This window comes from Triticum aestivum, chromosome 2D (assembly GCF_018294505.1).
Source record: "Triticum aestivum cultivar Chinese Spring chromosome 2D, IWGSC CS RefSeq v2.1, whole genome shotgun sequence".
In the NCBI taxonomy this organism is placed as follows: domain Eukaryota; kingdom Viridiplantae; phylum Streptophyta; class Magnoliopsida; order Poales; family Poaceae; genus Triticum; species Triticum aestivum.
Window position 1 is genome coordinate 62,308,713 of NC_057799.1, and position 24,503 is coordinate 62,333,215.

The 24,503-nt window shown below is 50.1% G+C and overlaps 1 protein-coding gene across 1 annotated transcript; it reads left to right on the forward strand.

The window, feature by feature from the left end:
• Window positions 1-17,006: 17,006 nt before the first annotated feature.
• LOC123048712 (peroxidase 1-like) lies at window positions 17,007-18,887 on the forward strand. Its single transcript, XM_044471754.1, has 4 exons — window positions 17,007-17,145; window positions 17,943-18,133; window positions 18,227-18,517; window positions 18,774-18,887. The coding sequence occupies exons 1-4, from the start codon at window positions 17,007-17,009 to the stop codon at window positions 18,885-18,887; spliced, it is 735 nt and encodes a 244-aa protein (XP_044327689.1).
• Window positions 18,888-24,503: the final 5,616 nt, after the last annotated feature.

A 24,503-nucleotide genomic window follows, 5' to 3' on the forward strand; every position in this document is an offset into this window, starting at 1 on the left:
TATTACCATCTTTTATATCAAGAATGTCATGAGAATTTCACCACCTCTTAAGAATTCTTGATATAGTAATACATCTTGCCGTCCACATTCAGTTCTTGGTCCCCATGTTGATTTTAACTGAAGTACCCACAAATGAACTGTGATGTGTAAAATTCAAAACTTCCAGCAACCCTATTGCTCGTAAGTTAATGAACGATAGTTTCATTCCTTGTGTATTGGTTATCGAATCACCATTCTAACATTGATCATGCTACCTAAGCTCATATTCGGGTGCACCTTTCAACCAATGTTTAATTGTGTATGTTTTCCTCGAGCATACATCATTAAGTCATTCGATCTAGCTAATGTTATCTCCTTGTTCACATAGTTGTGGAAATCCATCTTTTGGAAATCTCAATGGATTATCGCTGAGTCAATCAGTCACCTCCTCACCTCTCCTTGACTTAATGATGAACCCTTGTTCGGAACTCGCTTCCATAGTTCATCTCCCGAGAATCTTCGATGTCGTTTCGACAATTTGTGTTGCACCTTTCTTCTCGGGCATCCAGAATCTGAGTTATCCTAACACCGATCAGATCTGAATCTCGGTCAGATATGATGGTTGGAACATATTCCCAAGAGTTATAACGTTGGTCTTTATAGAACCCGGTAAGGTGGTGTCTTTGCTTAGCACCCCTAGCCAGAGGACCTTTTGTTATAATTTCCTTTTTAGCAAGGTTAACCATTCTTCCATGAGGAAATTGAAAGACTTATTCTATATGTTGTTCCTGATGAATCCTTTTTGTATCCAAGTCTGACCTTTGCTTGAAGACCATGTCAATGCTATCTCGAAGCATGTCTGTGGTACTCTGATTTTCAACAAGAACACTTATCCCAATGCTAATTGTTTCTTGCTCAATTATCCAAACACCGTTGTATGGGTAATGTCATGAAAATTTCTCTCCCCCTACCTAGAGGGTTTTCTACATTATATCATGTCACGGATATCATGCCTCGCTTGTCCTTGTAAAGGACATACCCTTGAAATATGTGTTTAAACACATTTTCCTTTCCATTGTTCTGTTTACTCTGATAATCATATTTTCCTTTGCATTGTTTTGTTTAACCTTTCTTGTAATCTGACTTAGTTGAGCAGAGATAAATCCCTGCTTAGTTGAACACCTCGTTGTACTACTCTCTCAGTAGACCATGTTACTTTTGTTGATGACATTTCGGTAGCCACCGATGGATGAGAACTTTGCCTATTGGTCCGCCTCGTTTCAACGAGCAGGAAAATGATTCTCTTCGTCCCTCGCCCTTGGTACCAACGTGTTGCCGACATAACTGACAGGGTACTCTCTGACATGCCTTGCTATCATGACCGTGCAAGATGTCACTGCTCCTATAAAAAAATAAAAAAACCCACATGGTGTGCCCATAACCCACAGTTCCACGGGATCGAAACCTGCCTCTCTTGTACACCCCCTGTTCCCAAGGTTATTCCTCACGCTTGGCTTCGTATGTAATTCACGTGCCACCTTTCGTGAGATCATCAATTTTGGTATCAGACACAATACTTATTCCCGTTGCTCTGAACCCTTCAGGCATCGAACGATTGCCTGCCCGCTCGAAACTTCCCCACGATACCTCCTTACTTTGCTCTCGATATTGTCTTAAATTTCCATTCGAGAGTTACTTTCCGCCACCTTCCCCCATGTTATCAACCAGATAGTCAACCGTTCAGAGGTCTGTTATTCCGAAGTTACCCCTTGTCCTTCGTAAGTACGATGGAGTTCCCGAAGAAAGGATGCCAGCTTCATCATGATGACCTTAAGCAGGAAAAATGAAGACATCAACATAATGGATCAACTTCTTCGAGAAGAGCAACCAGGAACGAGAAGATCCATTAGGATTTCGCAACCAAATCTTTTCCCCTTACTCTACCTCTTAAATCTCGGGACGAGATTTCTTGTAGTGGAGGAGAATTGTGACACCCGGATAATTAAGCTACAGTAATTCTCTGCTAATGATGCCACGTCACTTCGATTACTGTTGCTACTCTCGCGTTAGTTCGAAACCGATTCAAATTCAAATTCAAAATCAAACAAACAATAAAAGTTTTCAAGAATTAAAACTAAAAAAATGTTCGGAGTGAACCAAATGATGCATAGGTAATTATGGTGGAGAAACCACACCTTTATAAAATATTTGAATACTATTAGATGAATAAAACAGTAGCGAAAACTATTATCTAAATACTTTTAAATTTAAATAATTATGAAACTATTTTAGTTTGGGTAGCAAGTTAGTGTGGGTGTGGCATATTTGGTAACATCAAATTAGGTGCCATTTTGGTATTTTTCTAAAACAAAAATAAAAGGAAACTAAGCTAAAACAGAAAAAAGAAATAAAATAAATAAAGAAAAATCAAAACTAAAAGAAAAAAACAAAAGGCCCCCCTTCCCCACTAGGCCTCTTGGCCCAGTCGGCCCCTCCTCGCTCCCCTTAACCCCACACTGACCAGAAACCCTAGCCCGGTCCACCCCCACTGCTCCCGCACGAACCCCATCCCCCCCCCCCACGATCCCCTCGACCCCCACCTCTCCTCTCTGCCCCCCACCCCCGATCGGATCTGGATCGGGGCGGTTGGCCCCGACGCCGGCGACGCCGCCTCGTCTCCCCCTCTGCACCTCGGCAGCCCCGAGCCGGCCCCGACGCCCGTCCGCACCGCCCCATCCCCTTCGCCCCCGATCTGGAACTCGGGCTCGGCCCTGACGCCACCGCCGCGCGGATCTCGCCGTCGTCCGCCCCGTCATCTCCCTCGCCGGCCTGCCTCCTCCTCCCCACCGGTCTGCCTCCACTCCGTCCACGTCGTCCCCGTTCCCCCACCTCGAGCACCACGGCCCATGACCCTGCGAACCCCGGTGAGGCCCCGGGCCTCTCCCCCTTCCACCTCTTCCCCTCCGTCGCCGTGCACACTCGCCGACCGGGCCCCGAACGTGCTCACCGCATCGGCCATGGCCTCGCTCACCGACGCCCGCACGCGCGCCGGCCGCCCTGGCCGCGCCCGCGCACCCCTGCTTGACGACGGCCCGCGTGCGCTGCCCCTTGGCCAGCGCCGGCCTTCGCCAAGCCGCTCGCCCGCGGCGACCGCATTCCCCGCTGGCGCGCCCTCCACGGCTAGGGCCCCGACGTCCCCCACCGGCGACTGCCCGCCTCGCCACGGCCTCGCCCTCCTCTGCATGCTCCGTCGCCCTTGCTCCCCGCGCCTCGCCACTGATTGCCGTGGCTCGCCTGCCGTCGCCCGCCTCTGTCACTAGCTCCGGCACCGCCGCCCCGTCGCCGTCCCTGGCCTCGCCCCATCCACCGCGGATCGCCCCCCACTACAAAAATACTCAAGTTGTGACAAGTGTCGCAAATGCGGTACACCATTTGTCACCATCAAAGGCGGTGGAAGTGACCTTTGCAAAGAGCACCCCTTAATTATTGATTTTGTAGGACGTCTTATTGTCCGCGTGACCAGCGTGAAGCGCCCCCATGCTCCCTCTGAAAGGGCCAAATGCCCTTTTGCAGAAATCATCAGATCTGTTATAGAAGTTCATCGGAAGTACATAACTTCTCAAACATAATAAAAATTACAACAACATTCCAAGACCATCGAGTGACCACTACTGCCAGCGGAACATGCGCTATCACCACTCCCCTACCAGGGTCGGCTTGACTTTGTCGATGACAGTCAGGAAGTTTTCGTGACTGTGCCCCTAAGGACCAGCGCCTTGGAGCCCCTGTCCTCGTTGTTGAAACCTGGCATAGATGTGAAGCACCTGACACCAAATCTGCCACATGACGAGAAACCCTAACCTCACCGCCCCAAGGAGGCAACAAGAATCTACGCCGAAGCTTCGTTGACTATGTCCAGAGAAACGAACTCAAGGAGGACCGGAGCCTGAAAGACATACTCGAAGAAGAAGCGCCGCCATCCCCCGGGGTATCACACATGTGAGGACTGAAAAACCCTAACCTAAACTACTAACCAGAGCAGAGGCACCAAGATTCCCCTCCTCGCCACCGGCTGCCGAAGCGGCAAGCAGAGGGAGGTGAATCCACGGGCTCGCGGGTGAAGTCTGGAGGGAAGAGTCGTTTTCCCTAGCTGTCTAGGTTTAGGGTTAAGAACAAAATGCTTTCTTTCCTCGTGTGTACTTTATTTTTCTGTTCTCCTATTCAAACATAGGCGTGCCTCTATTTGTTTTACTCTCGGTTTCAATTTGCAAGGATCATTAGAAATTGTTAGGGGTCACTTATTGAAACAGAATTCATAGGATATCTGGAGGATTAAACTCTTAGAAATTCATTTTATATATGTCGCTTGATTCGTATTCCTGGGATTTTCCTGAAAATTGCATTTGCACTATTTTTTTAAATAAAATTTTGCATCCACTCAAAATGTATTGCTATAATCTTTTCGGGAGAAAAAGGCCACATCTGCTTGTTCCATTTTTGTTTTTGTTTTTGCTGTAATATAAAATTCTATTTTAAGATACACACATGCCACCTTATCATCCCCACTACTTTTATTTTTCTCAGCATGCACACATCCAATTTTTTATCAATCCCACGAATTTAACTTCTTGCAACATATATGCAAAACTTATAACAAGCAAATACAATAAATAATATGCATTTTAGTATTCATTCTAGTGTTTATGTCAGACAACCGAATCTCGTGAACTTAATATGTTGTGACCAATTCTTGTAGCACCGCATGGGGTATCATCTATGTAATTTTCCAACTTCGTAGGATTATTCAATAGGACATACTACACTAAAATCTGTGTTTTCTTCATTCGTGTTTTGTGAGAATTATTGTTAAGTATATTGATTATTAGAAAATATGAGATAGACTAGGATTTGTTCTGACTTGTCTTGTACTCCAAATAGATCATTGTATTCCTATATAAATGCCCATGGGGTTCAAGCAATACAACGAAATATCCCACCAAATCCCCCTCTCTCTTCTAACATTGTATCAGCCTAATCTATCCTAAACCCCAGCCGCCCGTCGCTTCCGCTTCGTGCGCCGCCCCCGGGGCGGTCGGCCTTCACGACCACCGCCGGGGGACGCGCCACCCGTACCTAGGGTTTGTTTGCCGGTCGTGTCGACCGGCTGCCCTAGAGAGTCTTTTTCCCGATCCTTTGATCCGGATTTTTCTCTCTCGCCGGTCGCTTTGATCGGCATCTATTTTTTGGTTTTCCGATCCACTTGATCAGTTTGTGTCACCCACCGCCGTCGTCGACCTCCATGCGCCTCTACTCCGACACCGGCGCGACCGGCCGGTCTCTTCACCGACCCGGCGGCCTTGCGCGACAGGCGGCCCCTCACGGCCGTCTTCACGCGTCTACCCGTCAGTTGCCCTGACCGGGTGGCCTCGCACGATGCGCTGGCCCATCACGGCCGTCGACCGCGCACCGGCCCAGACCGTCCATCTACGCCGACCGTCTCCGCCCTCTCCGACTGGGACACCTGCATCGCCTCCACCCGGCGGCCTAGCACCATGCGGCGGCCAATCATAGCCAACGCTTGAGCGCCGGCCCGCCAATCGATCCACGCCACCCGCCTCCGCCGCGTCTGCACGGCGGCCCTGCGGGTTGCCACGCCGGCTTCGTCCCTGCTGCGTCGGGCCGGCTGCGTTAGGCCCGTCGGTTGCCTCGAGCTCGGGCGCCGCTGCTTCATTGGTCGCTCGGGCCTCGTTGCCCGAGCGCCGGCGCTGCTTTGGCCGCTCGGGTGCCGGTGCTGACGCGCTCGTCCGCACGTCGTCCCATGCCATCCATCATCGTCGGCTTCATCTCGTACTCCGCCGCCACCCCACCTCCACCGAGCGGCGTCGCCGACCTCGCGCGCGATCGGATTGATCACCCGCATGCCGCCGCGACCCACCTCATCTAAGCTGTGCGACTGACCTGGCCCGTCGGTTGCTCGCGCCTTCGCAGGCCGCTTGAAGACTGTCCCGAGTTCAGCGCGCCCCTCTATTGATCGAGCAATGGAGTGCCGCTGCGTCGCCCCGTCAGGCCGCAGCGCCGCCGCCCCGTGGTTCTTCTCCCGGCTGCACCGACCCGGGTCACCGCTGCGTCGCCCCTTCGGGCCGTAGCGCCGCGGCCCGCGGTCCACCGCCACCCCGAGGCCGTCCGCTCCAGGTCGTCCCCGTGCCAGCACCGACCCTCGTGCCGCCACTGCGTCGCCCCGTCGGGCCGTAGCGAGCATGGCCCGCGGTCCACGCCGCTGTCCCGAGGCCGTTCCCACGGTTGCACCGACCCAGGTTCCGTTGCTGCGCCGCCCCTTCGGGCCGTCGCGTCGCAGCCTGTGGACCCCCCCCGCCGCCCCAGGTCTTCCCGCCGTCACCCCGACCCGCCTGCCGCCGCTGCGTCGCCCCTTCGGGCCGGAGCGCCGCGGCCCGCGGTCCACTTCGTCGTCCTCGTGCGTCGACTTCTTGTGATATGCGCCGCACCGTCTTCCTTGGCGCGGGAACGCCACCATCTGCGCCGGTCTTCGTCACGCTGTCGGGTTCTTCGCCTCCTTCGAGCATCATCGCCACGCTCCTAACCTAGCCGTCGCCGTCAGGGCGCCGCCGCCGCTCTTCTTCGGCCGCTGCTGCCGCCGCCGCCACTCTTCTTCGGCCGCTGCCGCCGCCGCCCGTCCACCTCCTTCGTCTTCGTCCAGCACCAGCCCATCGGCAGCATCGCCGTCGTCTACCCCGACCACTTCGTCTACTCCGACAACCGCGGGCGACATCGGCCCCAAGCTGATTGACGCCACAACCGTCATCGAGTTCTGCTCTGCTGGCCTCTCCGACTTCTCCAACATGGCGTACAACTCGTCAGCACCAACGCGTGCCTTCGTCTACGATGTGTCCCCGGCTTGGCAAACCCACCACGACGCGTCGTCAACAACGTCTTCTCCCCGGCGCACCACTACTTCGACACCACTGCGCCCATGACTAACAGGGCACCTCCTTGCGCCCGCGGCTCCACGGCGACTTCCTCCACATCGGCTACCCCGACTCGACATCGACCACGGCATTCTTCGCACGGCTACCTCGACCACGGCTCCACCACCCACGCTCTCGGCTACCTCGACAAACAGCACAACGGGCTACCGCCTTGCTTGAGCAACCTCGTCGGTTGCCACTCCAGCCATGACTCCGCGATGCATCGACTGTTACGACTGTGGGGGGTGTCCGTCGGCTTGCCTTCGGATTCTTCTCCAGTCTCACCGTCTGTGTCGCTACCGTTGTGACTGCGGGGGGATGTTGAGTATATTGATTATTAGGAAAGACGAGATAGACTAGGATTTGTTCTGCCTTGTCTTCTATTCCAAGTAGATCATTGTATTCCTATATATATGCCCACGAGGCTCTAGCAATACAACGAAATATCCCACCAAATCCCTCTCTCTCTCTTCTAACAAGAATGATGCGAGTCAAAAGAGCCACTATGACTTTACTTCGAAGGGCTCTCTCTCTCTCTCTCTCTCTCTGCATGACTTACAAGTGTAGATTGCTCGTGCAAATCCTCTCTTCCTCAAGCGAATAGTCATGGTACGGGCACACCAGCACAAGCTCGCCGGTGTCCACTCATTACGACGACTGAAAGATCAATTAGAGGCGCCAATCGAGCCCAACGACCCGATTTGAATTCCTCGGTTGCTTCCAAAAGTGGCCACAAGATGACCACTTGCCGGCGGCCGGCGTCACGGGTGCCACCCTGAAACCGACGTGTGCCCAACCCACGCATGCACGCTCACCGTTAGTGCCACACACACTAGCTAGCCCTCCTTCCATTCGTAGATAGCTGCAGTTTGCCGGCGTGAATGGCGAAGGATCCTTGGACCCATACGGCTCAGACAGGATCACGGGACGTCGCTGGCCGCCTTCCGCGCTCCGTTGAAAAAGAGAGCGCCCCGACGACGCCGTAGCTCTCGCACGCACGGAAAACTCAGTAGGAAGCTGCTGATTGGCATCCGATGAGGATGAGGCCACTGGTATCATAAGAAAATCCAAATACGTACAGATCAGGAACACCAAATACAAACAGGCCTACGGGGATGCAGCAAGAGGTTTATGGATTTTCGAGACTGAAAAGTTGAACACGTACGCACGTGTTTCAGCTGTTCAACCAGAAGCTCCCGCACGGCTCAATTTTCAGAAGAAATATTAGCACTAGCATTTAGAAAGAAAGAACTGATAAGTGCAGACTTGACAGATACCTAAATACATTCAGAATAGTTAACGTACGAAGTGCAAGTGGCCATATGTGCCAAGTAGTACACGATGGAGGAGCCCTTTTTTGTTGCTGCGCGCGACGTCACTGCCGCACTCACTCACTATCCAGTATCCACTAGAGGGTCGTTCTATTTTTGACAATATCTGGCCCTTTTCGCGCCATGCCAACCGGGCCCTTCGTCGTCGCTCGCCGCCGCTTCTGTCCGCTCCGGTGGAAAATTTGAAGAGCCGGACGAGCAGGGCCGCGTGCTGAAAACGATCGGATTATGGATACGTGCGTGCATATTTGGTACGAGATCGATCGGCGCGTCCGCGTCGCCGTTGTTGAACGGATGGATTGTTTTGCACTGTTTGCCTTTGCAAACTGACAAATAGTTTTTTGAAACAGTTTTGCCAACTGACTATTGGAAAATGTAGTCGGCCGGCCAGCTGTGGCGACGGATTTAGGGTTTGAAACTCGTTAAACTAGCAACGCTCACTAACAAGCGTTACCCTATTTTGGTTCAGCTACGAAGTGTTGCATCCTGTGGGATGAGAGTAAGGGGTGTTTACAAGACAATGACCATGAAGGATGTGTGTCAGTTGCTACATCCTATGGGCTGAATTTTGTCAATTAAATTGAATGGGTGGGTTTAACTAATTATAATGGTATACTGGCACTTAAGATAAAAATCTTTGTTGCGTAGAGTAACAAGTTACTCTTGAAACTTGTTAGCTTGTTCGTTAAGGCTGCTAAGTTTAGTGAGCTGAAAGCAATGATTGATTCTGTTAATTTATAATCGAACTACGAGCTTAACCAGTCACGCTATCAAGCCCTCATTTTTAACTCAAGAGCTATGGGTTTTTTGGTCCAGCCCCAAATGCAGAGACCGGTGTAATTGATATCCCCTTGATATTTATATATCATTTATTAAAAATGGAAATACATCTCTACCCTGCAATGGATCAGTTATAAACTTGTGATTCCAAGTTTCTAGCAGTCAACAAAAGATGGACTGATACAGTCAATAAAAGTAGGATATACGTCCCTGTAGATTAGTACCGATACACAGTATATTACTTTTGTCTCCACCTGCATATCTCGATCACTCAAATCGGTTCTTGACCCTTCTTGCAGAAATCTGAACTCCCAGACAAATATTTCGCATGGCTGTCTGGCTGGCATGCCCTGCTAACAACCATATGTGTTGAGTGGAAGAACTGGAATTTTCTTTTTCTTATGATTCAGGATATGTTCCAGGTCCAGGTCCCTTACTGCAGTTAATTGGCCATCCCTAACTTACAAACATCTTAAATGCTGGGACTGTTCACTAACCCTCAATGAATACCATTAGCAGTTGGTAGTCGACGTGTGACAGCAACACTGCATGCACACGGGGCAAAATTCAGGCTTGTTAGGTGCTCCCTGTGTTCCGAAATACTATAATTTTTTTTAAGATTCCACTATGGACTATATACGAATTTATATAAATATATTTTAAAACGTAGATTCACTCATTTTGTTTCTTATTGAAATCTCTAAAAGTATTTATATTTAGAAACGGAGGGAGTACGTAGCAAAGTGTCTAGCTGTCTAAACATTTGAGTAATAGGTCTGACCTTGGCTGTATTTCAGGTGGTGCATTGACAGTACAAAATTCGCTCCACCGTCGGAGGTCTAGAAACTAGAAACACAGTGACATCTATCTCATCTCATTTTGCTTCATATGTAGTTTTTTATTGAAATCTCTAAGAATACTTATATTTATAACAGAGGGAGTACGTAGCAAAGTGCCTAGCTGTCTAAACATTTGAGTAATAGGTCTGACCTTGCCTGTATTTCAGGTGGTGCATTGACAGTACAAAATTCGCTCTACCGTTGGAGGGCGGCGGTGGGGACCGCGTATTGCGGTACTACGGCCCAAGGGGGCGACACAGTGGCGACGCGCGAGTCGATGCAGCCGCTAGGAGAACCATGGGGCGGCGGCGCTGCAGCTCGACGGGGCGACGCAGTGGCACCCCGATGCTCGATCGGTGGAGAGGCGCGCTGTACTCGGGACGATTGTCACGGGACCTGCGGAGGCGCGCGCAACCGGCGGGCCAGGTCGGTCTGGCTGCGTAGATGGGGCGGATCGCGGCAGCGAGCGGGTGATCAAGCCGATCGCGCGCGAGGTCGGGTACGCCGCTCGGTGGAGGCAGGTGGCGGCGGAGTCCGAGATGAAGTCGGCGACAACGGACGGCGTGGGACGTCGTGCGGACGAGCACGTAAGCACCGGTATCCGGGTTGCCAAAGTAGCGCCGACGCCCGAGCAGCGAGGCCCGAGCAACCAACGTAGCAGCGGCGCCCGAGCTGAGGCAGCCGACGAGCCTGAAGAAGCCGGCCAGACGCAACCGGGGACGAGGCTGGCGAGGCACGCCGTAGGGCCGCCGTGCAGACGCGGCGGAGGCGGGTGGCGATGGACAGCGTGGATCGACAGGCGGGCCGGTGCGCGAACAACGGCTGTGATGGGCCGCCGCATCCCGCGAGACCGCCGAGTTGGGGCGATGCAGGAGTCCGGTCGGAGTAGGGCGGCGACGGCCATTGCAGGGCGACGACAGCCGATGCGTGGATGGCGGTTGGCCCTGGCGAGCCGCCTCGGCGCGCGTGGCCGCCGGGTCGGAGGAGAGGCCGTCCGGTCGCGCCAGGGTCGGAGTAGAGGCGCGTTGGTGTCGACGGCGGCGGCGGGCGACGCAAACCAATCAAGCATAGATCGAAAAACCAAAAAGAAAACGCTGATCAAAACGACCGGCGAGAAAGAAACAGAAAAAACCGGAGCAAGGGCTCAGGAAAAACACTCTCTAGGGCAGTCGGTCAACACGACCGGCGGACGAACCCTAGGTACGAGCGGCGCGGCCCCCGGCGGCGGTCATGGAGGCCGACCGCCCCGGGGGCGGCGCGCGGGCGGAAGCGTCGGGCGACGGCTAGGGTTGGATCGGTTAGGCTGATACCATGTTAGAAGGGAGAGGGGGATTTGGTGAAATATGATGGATGTATTATTAAGCCTCGAGGGCGAGTATATATTGAGTACAAGACTTGAAGGGCAAGAAGCCTCTTCTGGAGTTAAGACAGGAGACAGATTACAAATTCTAGACTACCAAATACAAATAACCCAAATATATCTCTAACAATCTAGAAACTAGAAACACGGTGACATCCATCTCATCTTATTTTGCTCCGTATATAATCTTTTATTGAAATCTTTGAAAAGACTTATATTTGAAAACGGAGGGAGTACATAGAAAAGTGTCTAGCTGTCTAAACATTTGAGTAATAGGGCTGACCTTGCCTGTATTTCAGGTGGTGCATTGACAGTACAAAATTGCTCTACCGTCGAAGGTCTAGAAACTAGAAACACAGTGACATCCATCTCATCTCAGGATGTATGGATGCAAATATGTTTGCTACAAGTGGTATATCAGTGGTGTATCAGTGGTGCATCAGTATTCAGTGATCAATAGTAGCAGTCAGACTTCACTGACCACTTTGTCAAAAAAATAAAATTACAATTGGACTATTAACTGACGGATGGGTACATGCAGTCAACAGAAGAAGGATAAACACATAGTACATTGTATCTTTAAAAAAATAAAAAGTCATGCATGGTACGTCTCTGCAGATTAGTACACCATGCAGTATAGTATTTTCTTTGTCTCCATTTACACACCTCAATCACTTAAAATCAAGTATTGACCTTTCTTGCAGAATTTTGCATGGCTGGCATCCTACCTAGTAACAACCACATGTATTGGGTGGAAGAACTGAAACTTCATTTTCTCGGACACAGTATTGCTAGCTCATGATTAAGACAAATGCTCGGAACCTCAACGCAGGTCTGCAAGGGGCATATGTATTGATGAACACTGCCAGGGCCAACCAACTAATATTCCGAACCATTTGGTGAGCTACGATAATTCTGAGCTTGTGGTGCCGCTACCACAACCCTAGCCTACTAGCTAGCCAATAGATTTCCCATTGTTCATAGTTGCGTTGCACTAGGAACACCATACCAACCGTACTATATCCATCTCCAACCAAAAATAAACAGTACCGGTTGTCATGTTACACCAAATGGACTGTCACGGGCTGCACAATCGCTTGTAATGTGTCAGCTATATAAACGGGTGTATGTAGTCATGGTAATGCAGGCCATTGCATAGTGACGCGTTTGGTTGCTCGTATATCAGCCAACCAGGTCCGCGCGGGACGAAAACCAGTTGTTTGATTGCCTGGGCTGCACTCACGTCTCGGCCTGCACGGAACTTAAAGCAGTCCCGGGCCAGGCCCGCGAGCTGCTGCCGAATTGGCAGTTTCTCCACAGCTAGGCTGAGCGCGGCCACGCGTGGCTCCTCGCCGCACGCCTCAGGAAGCGCGGAAGACGAGACGGGACGTCTCATAACTCCCCCTCCCTCTCCTGTCACTGCCCATTCCCATTCACACCACTCCCCCTCACTCTCCTCTCACCGCCGGCCCCTTCCTCTCCTCTCCTCTGCTCCAATGGGTCGCCCTCCGGCGCGCCGTTCGCTGACCCCCATCAGCTCCTGCAACAAACCGCATCTACGAGCGGTGGGTTGCCGGCTTGGTGAATTCCGGGGTCGATTTGATGTGGGCTCTGCACGCGCCCTCTCCTCTCTGCAGCAGGCCGCCCTGTCCGGTCAATCCGGTGCCGGCCGCTCCGCCTTCGCCGCCGTTATCAGCAGGGGCGGACCTAGAATAAAAAGTTCCGATGTCCACGTGTACGCCATTAACGACTTATACTAAGCAATAATATACATAAAACTAACCCACTTAATAGCTCAAAATGTCCAATAGTAATATCAAAACGAAGTGTTCCTCTTGAAATTCTTGTTCGTTGTGTAAATTATACAATAAAACATAAGATCTCCAAACAATGGGAACAAATATGATCAACATGAATTCCCTGGTAATTCGATGATTATTATGTTATCGCAAGTGGACAAAGAGTTATATTATTTGTGTTTGTAGATAGAAACAACAAATAAAGCTTGTTGATCGAACGGTATGGTTGTGAAGTTAAACTTACTTTCTTTTTTCAAAAGAAGTTAAACTTACTTGACATTGTGTCTTAATGTTGCCGCGCGGTCGACAAATAATCCAAAGTTCCAAATAGATGTGAATCACTAAGAAAAATATATCAAATCCCAGAATCCAAATCTCAGTTGTAATACCCTTGCATTTGAAAACAGTAGCCATACAATCTAGGTAAAGAATTAGAGAAAATTGAGATATGTAGATATGTTTCAGAGAAATTGGTGACCTTACCGAGAGCCATACTATTTCCTTCAATTATTTAGCGATCTGCAGCCGCCATCGGACAAGCGCAGGGGAGGGCGGCTGATGAGTGGCGATTGCTCAGGGAATGAGGGGCGGCGGCGCGACGGAAGGAGGCGAGCAGGCACCAACCGAACTAGCGCAGGATACACACGTATGTTTTTTTTAGCGGTACACACGTATGTGAGCGGTAGGATCCAATCGATAGCTATCTTCTTTTCTTTGCTCCATCGAGATGATCGACAGCCAGATGGGCCTTCAACTAGATGGGCCGCGCCTGAGCTCGCTCCAACGATCGTCCAACGGGGGTCCAGATTTATTTTTTACGGGTGTCCAAGCCTCAAATACGAACTAGTATACACGTAAGCGCAATTTCTACCCGGTGTCCTGTGAACGTAGGTCCGCCCCCTTCCTACCCTAGCCGCCGCCACCGCCAGGCGTCTAGGGTGAGGCAATCTATTTCCTCCGATCTCCACCGGCCGGGGCGCTGGCCCCCTTTCCCTTGGGCCGCTGCTCCGGCGGCAGGAGGGAGGGGGGCCCGTTCCTCCGCTCTGTAGTTAGGGTTTGCATTTGTAGGTCGTGATGCGTCGTTGGGGTGGTGGGAGCGACGCCTGAACAAATAAATCTGCCTTAACTCCACTCTCACAGTGGCGGTGTCTTTCATGGCAGCGTCTCGGAGTTGATGGCATCGTGTCTCTGTGAGATCACTCAGATCGGTAGCGTTAGGTTCATGGATGGTGTTGGCGAGGCGGCGGCGGCGACTCCATCAGGTGTGTGTCTCCTTCTGCTCTGTCCCCATTGTTGTGGCGTTGTCTCCGACGTCATGGTGGAGCAGGGAGGTTTTGTTGTTCAGGAGTACGCGCAGATGGTTGTCTACGCAAGTGACAACTGGAAGATGGTGTATCTTGTGTTGGGTCTGTGGTCGAAGGCTGACAGTTCTGGTTTCCTCCTCCGACGTCGTTGTCATGCGGGGGTGTCGGTTCTGAAGTTTGATGGCGTGTCCGGGGACATGTTGCCCCGGTCTGATTCTTTCAACGGCTATGGTTTTGCTTCTAGCAAACTACTTTGGAGGTCCGTAAAGCTGCTGATCAGCAATGGAGCCGCATCGAGCTTGGGTGAAGAGGTGATCTGTCTTTTTATCCTTCGGTGGCCGCTTCGGTGGTGTCGAAGGAAAGGAACATGCGCTGGTATTCTGCATAGGATTTTCCTATCTTTTCAGTTATGTATGGTCAGTGCTTACGTGCCTTGTAACTTGATCTTTATTCTATATAAATGCGACACATATTACCATGCAAAAAAACGTAGGTCCGCCCTTGGTTATCGGACCTCGAGGTCCTGGGTTCGGTGGTGCCGCCGGTGGGGGTCGGCAACGCGACACTGCACGGAACCCCTGTGCTTGGGGGGTTACCCCCATCCAAGGGTTTGCTTCGGGCATCGCCACAGCCCATGGACAACGGCGACCTCCTCCTCCTCGACCGCGCGCGTGGGCAGCAGCACCGGGCTAGTGCCGACGGCCGTCGGCGTTGCCGGCTCCCCCTCCTCCTCGCCCGCCATCGTCTTCTCGCCGGGGCTTTCTCCCCGGCCTGCGTACGCTCCAACTCCACCCGCTCCGGTAAGAACATTCCTTCTGCTCGTAGATTTCTAGGTTAGTGATTTCGTCATTAGCATGCTCCGGTGAGATGTGAATCGATTTGATACGATTCGATTCGTTTGGAATCGAATCGAATCAATTTCTTCTTGTGCGGTACTGCTCATAGGCAGGGTAGTGTTCTTGCTTGTTCTGTGTTTCATGTGCATGCCTACTATAGTGTTCATAGGCATGCTAGCTAGATTGGATTGTGCTTAGTGCTGATGATGTAGAAGGTGTTCTTGGGCATGGTAGATAGGTTTTTTATTGATGTTCATGCCAACTAGTGTTCATAGGCATGCAAGATTGGTGTGTGCTTAGTGCTAATGATGTACAATCTGTTCATAGCCATGGTAGATTGTGTTTGATGTTCACCATTACTGCTCATGTGCAACAATTAGTTCATGATGCTAGCCATATTATTGTTGTCTTTGATGTTCCTCCTACTTGTTCATGTGCATGTTATCTAGATTGGTGTGCTATTCATGTTCATGCTTAGGGTTCAAGGGCATGCATGCTATCTATATTGGTGTTTCTACTTAGGGTTCTAGTACAGATGTGCATGCTAGGTTTACATGCATGGTTCTCATGGTAGGTAGGAGCAATGTGTTTGCTACTTTAGGAAATGTAGCATGCTGCCAATGCCCTGTTAGTAATCCATGTCATCTTACTTGACAAGGTGATGAAGACAAAGTGGGACAGAGCCGGTGGAGGAGTCCATGTCGTCGCCGGTGCCGAGGCCGCCGTGGACTTCATCCCCACGAACCAATGGCTCGGGAGGGTGTACCTGCCTGGCAGGGTCGCCTTCATGAGCCAGCCATGTTCAAGGGGACGAGCTCCTAGGACCGGCCACGAGGAGGGGGGCCGAGAGCCACTTCACTTCTACATGCAAATCATTGATGAGGAGGATCTGGCCGTGCTCATCATCCTTCCCAAGTTCCAGGAGGTGATGAGGCTGTAGCTCGTGCTCAAGACCAAGCACGTCGTCATGCTGTCTTCAAACAAGTGGTGCAAATTCTGGGTGCAAGTCCAGACCTTCGAGGGGCAGATGGTGCTTGGCCGGGACTGGCACTACTTCTGCCATCGTCACAAGATTGTTCCCAGCGACCTCGTCATGCTGCGCATCTCCGGCCTAGGCCTCAAGGTCCAAATCAAAAACCACGACAGCTTCATCGGGTGTAGGGTTCGTTGCAGCAGGCACAGCTGCATCAATGACCCTGACGTTGCCTTCTGAAGTACTTTCCATGGACTCGTAGTTAGTTTGCTGCATCGGTGATCATGAACTGTTAATATTTTGTCCAGGTTTGAGCACCCTATGGTGAAGCAGGGGGCATGTGATGCCCCTAGTGGCGTTAAACTTAAGTCTGTTTAGCAGATGTGTTGTTTATCTGCCCTTATCTACTGTTTATTTGCTTGTTTATCTGCTGTTAGCTTATTTAGCTACTAGTTTCTGTGTTGTTTGTAGTTCTCTACCTACTGTTGTGCCTAATGTGGTGGTAAGGCCACCACATTTGATTGGGGTGAGCAGAACACAAACGTGTATGCAGCCAAATAGCTGTCGTTTGCATCTGCTTATCCCTTAAGCACAAATGTGGGCAACCAAAAAGTCTGGCCTAAAGTGGCCACTGATACAATGTAGACAACCAAACAACATGCAGATGTTGGTTTGTTGCCTGTTTTTGCTAAACCAGCCTGGGTTGAGACGTGGCTCAAATGCAGAAACTATTCACCCTAGGCAACAAAACGTGCCCTAGAGCTTTCATCTCAACAGGATTAGTGACTACTTGCACACGGAGGTTCACTGATGGCAATGGCAATGGCCTCTTCTCTGTCGGTCTTGTTGCTCCTGTGCCTGGCGGCATCGTCCTCGGCACAGCTTTCGCCTAGATTCTACGCGAGGTCATGCCCGAGGGCGCTTGCCATCATCAGGACGGGTGTGGCGGCCGCCGTGATGAGTGAGCGCCGCATGGGAGCGTCACTGCTCCGACTGCATTTCCACGGCTGCTTTGTCCAAGCAAGCTCCTCACGCCTTCTCTCTTTACTTATTGTAGTTTCTACTGCATACACTGCTGCTAATCTCTTCAATCCATATTAATTGTTGCTGATTTAGTGGATCGAAGGGAGTACTTAATTTAGAAGGTCTCAGTTTAAACTGTAGTCAAAGTCATTACACTATCAAAAAGTTAATGGACTGGATCACTACATGGGTACCTAACTACTGATAAGTTGACACTCTTTGGACCGATAATCCTACCCTCTAGCTAAATCACTTAAGTTGTTCTGCATAGATGTAGCTTTACTCCTCTCCAGGCTAGTCATAGTGGGAAGTAACTTATACTAGTGTCATGCATATGAGATTAGTCTAAATTACTACCTTCATAGTGCAAAGTAATATAGTAGTAGTGTCATAGAGGACTTCATTTATTAGCTTGTAGACCCATCTTGTATTGGAAAACATTATGTTATAGTAACATATTATGCTATCACTTCTCATTAACAACATGTCACATAAGCAAAAAAAAATAGAGTGCGCTATGTTACTAGCTAAGTTACTCCCACTATGACTAGCTTCAGACTCTTCACTTGACAGTGACTTTCCAATTTTTTTTCTTTGGCACTTTGACACTGACTTTTCAGTTCAAATCAACTAATGGAATTAGAATGCACTGAATCTATGTTTTTTTTTGCGGGAATACTAAATCTATGTTGACGGAAGTAATTTCTTATGTGTGTGTGACGATCGATGCGTCAGGGCTGCGACGCGTCCGTACTGCTGAGCGACACGGCCACCTTCACCGGCGACCAGGGGCAGCTCCGAATGCCGGCTCCATTCAAGGCATGAACGTCATCGATAACATCAAGGCGCAGGTCGAGGCCGTGTGCACGCAGACTATCTCCTGCGCCGACATTCTCACTGTTGCGGCCCGCGACTCCGTCGTCGCCGTAAGATCGATCCAGGCCACTGCAGCCAATTTGCTTGACAGTAAATTAAGAAACTAAGTAGTACTGTAGCGGCCTGGATCCAGGCCACTGCAGCCAATTTGCTCGACATCTCTCAAGGCCAACTGCCCCCGGACGACCGGGTCCGGTGACGGCAGCCTAGCACCGCTGGACACGACGACGCCCAACGCGTTCGACAACGCATACTACCGCAACTTGATGTCACAGAAGGGGCTCCTGCACTCCGACCTGGTTCTGATCAACGACGGACGCACCGCGGGCCTGGTCCGGACGTACTCGTCGGGGTCGGCACGGTTCAACAGGGACTTCACGGCGGCCATGGTGAGGATGGGGAACATCAGTCCGCTCACCGGGACGCAGGGGCAGGTCAGGCTCAGCTGCTCCCGGGTGAACTAAGCTACCCTGTCTAAAATCCGGGGCGATCAAAGGCGGACATAATAATTAAGGCTGTGGAGTTATTGTACTTGTACTGATCATGTACAAGATCCTTGTGCCATTTCTCGGATCATCATCAAGTGTGGGAAGATGGAGTGTCACGTGATGTATCTGACTATCTCAAGGGGCCGTCGTGCAAATGGATGAGTTGCATACGTATTTTTTCCCTTTGCTTAATCATGACCAGTTGCACATAATCACTTTTGTTTCTGACGAACTCTACACTTTGAGAAAAGTCATGGGTTATCATCGGTGCACACCACCATACGGCAAATCATATGGAAATGATTTCAACGCCTAAGAGGGACTCTAACCCATCCTAAAAAGAGACCTTGAATGGTCAACTCTTTAGAGCATCTCCAATAGATGCGCTAAATAAGCCGCGCGCTGGATAAAATTGCTATATAGCGCGCGGGGCCGAAAGTAGCGCTCCAGGAGCCGCACTATAATCCCACGTGTGGTAAACAAGATTCAACGCACTGAGAAAAACTGCATTACACGCTGGGTATTTGGTGCGCGCGCTGCAAAATCTGGGCTGCTGCAGGTGGGGCTGCCGGATTGGGTGATGTGTTTTTGTGCATCTAAAAACCTCTTCGCCGCTCTCGCGCGCAAAAAGGCTATTTTGGCGTTGTAAAAGAATTATACCGCGCCGATACGAAACGCGCCTGTTGGAGATGCTCTTAAGGAATTAGAGCATTTACAGCCGGGTGCCTCAAACCGCTCACAAACGCCCGCGTGGTCGGCCTGGTCATTGACCATTCAAAAAAGCTTGACCCACCTGGGCACCTCAAATCGGCCTCGAACGCCCGGGCTGACCGACACCCCTTATATCCAGCCCAAATAAAGGGCGGATATAAGGCGATCCGGGCCCGTCCCACACGTCGTGCTGACAGCCGGGTCCCAAACATAAATACCCGAAAACCCATTGATCTGGTGGGCGTCTCCTCCGGTGGGGGTGTGACCGCAGCGCGGCGGCGCACCGGCTCGCCGCCGCGCGAGTAGAAGCGCTGAGCTCGAACTCTTTTGGAGAACCCAGTCAACAAAACACGACTAATTAAACATATGCAGCATCCATATCTGCGGACTAGTACTAGCCGGCACAGTTCGGTTTCCATTTGTATGTGGATGCATGTGGTGGTCATTTGATTAACGAAATCAGCTACCAGTCCATGTACGGAGTTTCGAGCCAAGACCAATCCCTTGCTGAATGGCTGGCATGCAATACTGGGTCTAGTGGAGAAAACTATTTGTTTTCCCTTGCTCGCGTGCATAAAATTGCTTACTTGCTGACTTAAATATCTTGGATTTAGAGTACCCCAACCCTCTTACCCTATTGCATTTTGAATGACGATGGATATCGTCTGAGGGAAAGATAGATGAGGGATTTTTGCACGACCAGCCACTTGCTGCAACCGTCAGCAAAACTCTCAACCCATGATCGACGGATAGTGGAATACCACATACATTTTCTGAGATCTATATCGCATGCATTAAAGTACTACCAGTAAAAAGTACCAGTGCACCACGTAGGTGCACGAAGAACCATGATCTCGTTTCGCGCTCAATTTGGGGCTCATATCTAGCCATGAACCGCGGTGGCTCAGAGCATCGATCAATGAATATATTTTTTGACGAAACGCTGTCGGAGCAGCTTTTTTTTTTTCATTTATAAGAGGAAAGGTGTTACAAGTACTTGGTCGGAGCAGGCCGCTATACATCAACTATGCCAACAGCCGGCAACCCGGCAACATACATCAGCACATAATTCAGTCCGGCTCTCGAGGTCTGTCCAAAAACAGCTGAATCCTATGACGCCCAGCTTGGTTTCATATCATAAATTCATCAATCATCAAGTTGAAGACCGCGCTGACGGTAGACGCCTTGCTTTGGAAAATCCGGGCATTCCTCTCGCACCACGTGAACCACCAGATTGCCATTGCCAGACCGCCCCAGCCCTTTGAGTTGGCCAGGTTAGCGTTCACCACGTTGGACTCCCACCAGTTAGCAAGGCTGGTTGTCGCCGCCGTCGGCGCAAGAGTGGTGGGGAGGTTGCAGCGGTTGGGCACAGACTCCATGGAGCTTGGGTGTAGGAGTAGCATGCTAGGAGGTGATCAGCACACTCGTCCGCCGCCCGGAAGAGACAACAAATTGGGTCGTGCGGCCATCCTCTTTTCTGCAGGTTATCCGCTGTAAGACATTTCCCTAGGATCGCAAGCCAAGCGAAAATTCTGCATTTTAGCGGAGCATCAGCCGCCCATATGTGACGCTGACCGGCGAGGCAAGTACGTACACCCCTCGAACTGCACGGCATATGCAGTGGCCGAAGAGTAGGCGTCGTTCGGCGTCCATCTCCAGATCACTGAGTCGGGAGTTCCCAGCAGCAGGTGCACATCAGCAACCGCCTCTTAGAGCTTTGTGAATTGGATAACAGCTGCTGGCGTAAGAGGGCGATGCAGGTGTCTGATCCAACGGCCATCTTATAGGGCTTGGGACACCGTGAGATTTTTGCGAGTGCAGCAAGCAAATAGGTCTGGCGCTGCACAACTCAAGGATACCCCATTCGATCAATGAATATCATGTGTGGCCATGTGCATAGCAGAAAAAATGGCAGTCATCTGCTAGAAAATATAAACTTCCCACACGTCAAGCTATATACTAGCTCGAGCTCATGCTCTATCATAGTAGAAGAACTTACGACGCGTTTGGTTCGCAGAAAAACAGCGGCTTTCGATTTCAATGCTTCCTGAAACCATACCATCGTGTTTGGTACGCTGGCGCTGTCTTTCGTAGCCGTGGCTTCCGATACAGAGCTTCACAAAACTGAAAACACCCATATCGGAGCTGATTGGGAAAACAAAACGCATCTGCATCAACCAAACGAAGCGCGCTTTCCATAAAACTAATCGGAAACGGAGCTTCCTGATATGATAATATCAATACGTTAATGGAGCCGAACCAAACGCGTCGTTAGTCACCTGAATATCCCTTTGATGATTGCGACTTTGCAGTATTATTCCATGCATGCACCAAGTTGCACCATAACGGCCCGTAAAAGAGGAAATTTGGCACGCCAACGGCAGATGTGGGCATGCGGCTGTGAAACGAGGCTGGAAGCGCATGCGTTAGCAGGGGCGCGTTACGTGTTAATATAGCCAGGGGAAGCACAGATTACAGAGGAGGTTAGGTTAGGTTTAGGTGTGGATTGATCTCCAAGCTAACTAATAGGATCAGATCACAACAGTCTAACCTAACCTAAGTAAATACAACACACGCCACACATCCTAACCAACATGGTTTATACACACACCGTGGATACAATGTTTAACACTCCCCCTCAATCACAACTATCTAAGTTGAGATTGCGTCTAAAGACCTCCAGCTGCCGAAGTGATAGTGGTTTAGTAAAGCCATCTGCCACTTGATCACCAGTAGGAACAAACCGAATATTCAAAAGCTTGTTAGCCACTCTCTCACGAACAAAATGATAATCAATCTCAATGTGCTTCGCCCTAGCATGAAAAATAGGATTGGCAGAAAGATAGGTAGCACCAAGATTGTCACACCAAAGTGAAGCTGCAGATGAGTGACGAATGCCCAACTCTGTTAATAAATTCTGGACCCAAATAATCTCAGCAGTAGCATTTGCTAAGGCCTTTTACTCAGCTTCTGTACTTGATCTAGACATAGTAGCTTGCTTATGTGTACTCCAAAAAATCAAATTACCACCAAATAACACCGCAAAGCCTCTAGTGGACCTCCGATCATCAGGACAACCTGCCCAATCTGCATCTGAAAAAGCATTGACAAGTGTACAGTCTGACTTAGTAAGTTTGAGGCCATGACTCTTGGTTGCCTAGAGATACCGAAGAATTCTTTTTACTGCTGTCCAATGAGTACTAGTAGGTGTATGAAGGAACTGACAAACTTTGTTGACTGGAAACAAGATAACTGGTCTGGTTAAAGTCAAATACTGCAAAGCTCCTACAACACTCCTGTACCTGGTCGAGTCCTCGGCTCAAGGATATCTTGCACATATTTTTCTTGAGACAAAATAATTCCACTAGCCACATTCTTTACCTCAATTCCAAGAAAGAAGTGAAGACTGCCCAAATCCTTGAGCGCAAAATCCATGCGCAGATCCTTAAGAAGAGCTTCAACTGCTCTAGAGGAGGAACTGGTGACAATAATATCATCAACATAAATAAGCATAAAAATGGCTACTCCATGTCGATGATAAAAGAATAACGAGGTGTCTCCCTTGGAAGCAGCAAAACCAAGAGACTGTAACTTGGAGTACAAACGATACTACCAAGATTTGGGTGCTTGTTTCAAACCATAGATTGCTTTATCAAGCTTGCAGACATGTCGTGGTAAAGCTGAACATTCATACCCAGGAGGCTGCCTCATAAAAACCTCTTCTTCCAGAACACCGTGTAAGAACGCGTTCTTTACATCTAGTTGTCGCATCCACCAATTTCTAGATATTGCAACTGAAAGAATTAATCTGATAGTAGCAGCTTTGACCATATGACTAAAGGTATCCTCATAATCAATTTCGTACCTTTGCTTGAAACCTTTGGCCACAAGACGTGCCTTATACCTGTCAATCGTGCCATCAGATTTCCGCTTTACCTTGTACACCCATTTGCAGTCAATCATGTTTCTCCCTCTGACTGGTGGAACCAAGCCCCATGTTTTGTTCTCTACGAGGGCTGAAAATTCTTTATCCATTGTCTGTTCCGCTTGGGATCACCAAGAGCGTCCTGCATGTTCTTTGGTTCACCTGTGGCACAAAAAGAACCCCAACGAACACAACCATCTTTATAAACCTTAGGCTTGGCAATACCACTTTGTGACCGGGTGTGTGAGCGGGTAGGAGGGGGCGGAGCTGGTCGAGCTTGCTGTAGTCGGAGGCGGTTTTGTGTAGAAGACACAGCAGAGTCGGATGCAGCGGATGCAACCGCAGAAAATCTCGAATCCACCTCCTGCAGAGAGTTAGGCGGATTGAAAGAACATGCGGTGCCCCCATGTTTGGTTTTGGTAATTGATGACAATCTCTATGGACTAATGGTTGCAGAGAGTTAGGCATTTCTTGAAGTCCATGTGTTGGTTTCAAGGAGTTTATGTGGTGACCAAGGTGTTATTAAGGAATTATCCAAAGATTGGTCATGCGAGAGTAGAGCTTATTGCAAGCATGTCTTGAAGAAGAAGATTGTGTGATCATTCATGTTTACCTTCAAGACATCATCCAAATGAAGAGAGTTGGAAAGAGTCAAGGTTGATCAAGACTAAGTCAAGAGTGAATCAAGTTGATCAACACACAAAGCGCACAAGATGTACCGAGAGGGATCAAGCGATCCCATGGTGTGGTAAGCATTGTCGATTACGCTTTGTGTACTAACCCATGATCTTCGTGAGAGTTCTTTGTGGGGTTAGGTTGCGGTGTGCAAGTTCAAGTGAAGCATCATGAAGAGATCAAATGCTTGAAGCTTGCCGTCCATTGTGGCGACAATGGACTTGTGAAGATGTTGCGGTGTGCAAGTTCAAGTGAAGCATCATGAAGAGATCAAATGCTTGAAGCTTGCCGTCCATTGTGGTGACAATGGACTTGTGAAGATGTGCGGAAGAGTGGCTCACCCATAGTGGAGTATGGGGAGCAATCAACTAGTCTTCATCGAGCCAACACAACCAAGAAAGGTGGTCCAACTTGAGGGAGTCAAGATCGTCATCATCTAGCTCAAGTGGACCATGTGCAAGGCAAAGGTTTGCTCTTGATAGGTTTTCTATTTTACCGGTCTCATGATGGTAGTTGGGAGACCGGGTTATAGGATCGATTGCCGTACTATCAAGGGGGGCTCTCGATGAGTAGCTTGATCGTATCGTTCATAGAGAGCTCAAACCATTGCATCCTTGCATC

What these genes read in the sequence shown, in the direction of transcription:
- LOC123048712 (XM_044471754.1), top strand. Translation starts at nt 17,007, where the DNA reads ATGGCCTCTTCTCTGTCGGTCTTGTTGCTCCTGTGCCTGGCGGCATCG. An exon ending in TGTGGCGGCCGCCGTGATGA is followed by an intron (nt 17,146 to 17,942) that starts GTGAGCGCCGCA and finishes TCGATGCGTCAG; the next exon opens with GGCTGCGACGCGTCCGTACT. An exon ending in CCCGCGACTCCGTCGTCGCC is followed by an intron (nt 18,134 to 18,226) that starts GTAAGATCGATC and finishes AGGCCACTGCAG; the next exon opens with CCAATTTGCTCGACATCTCT.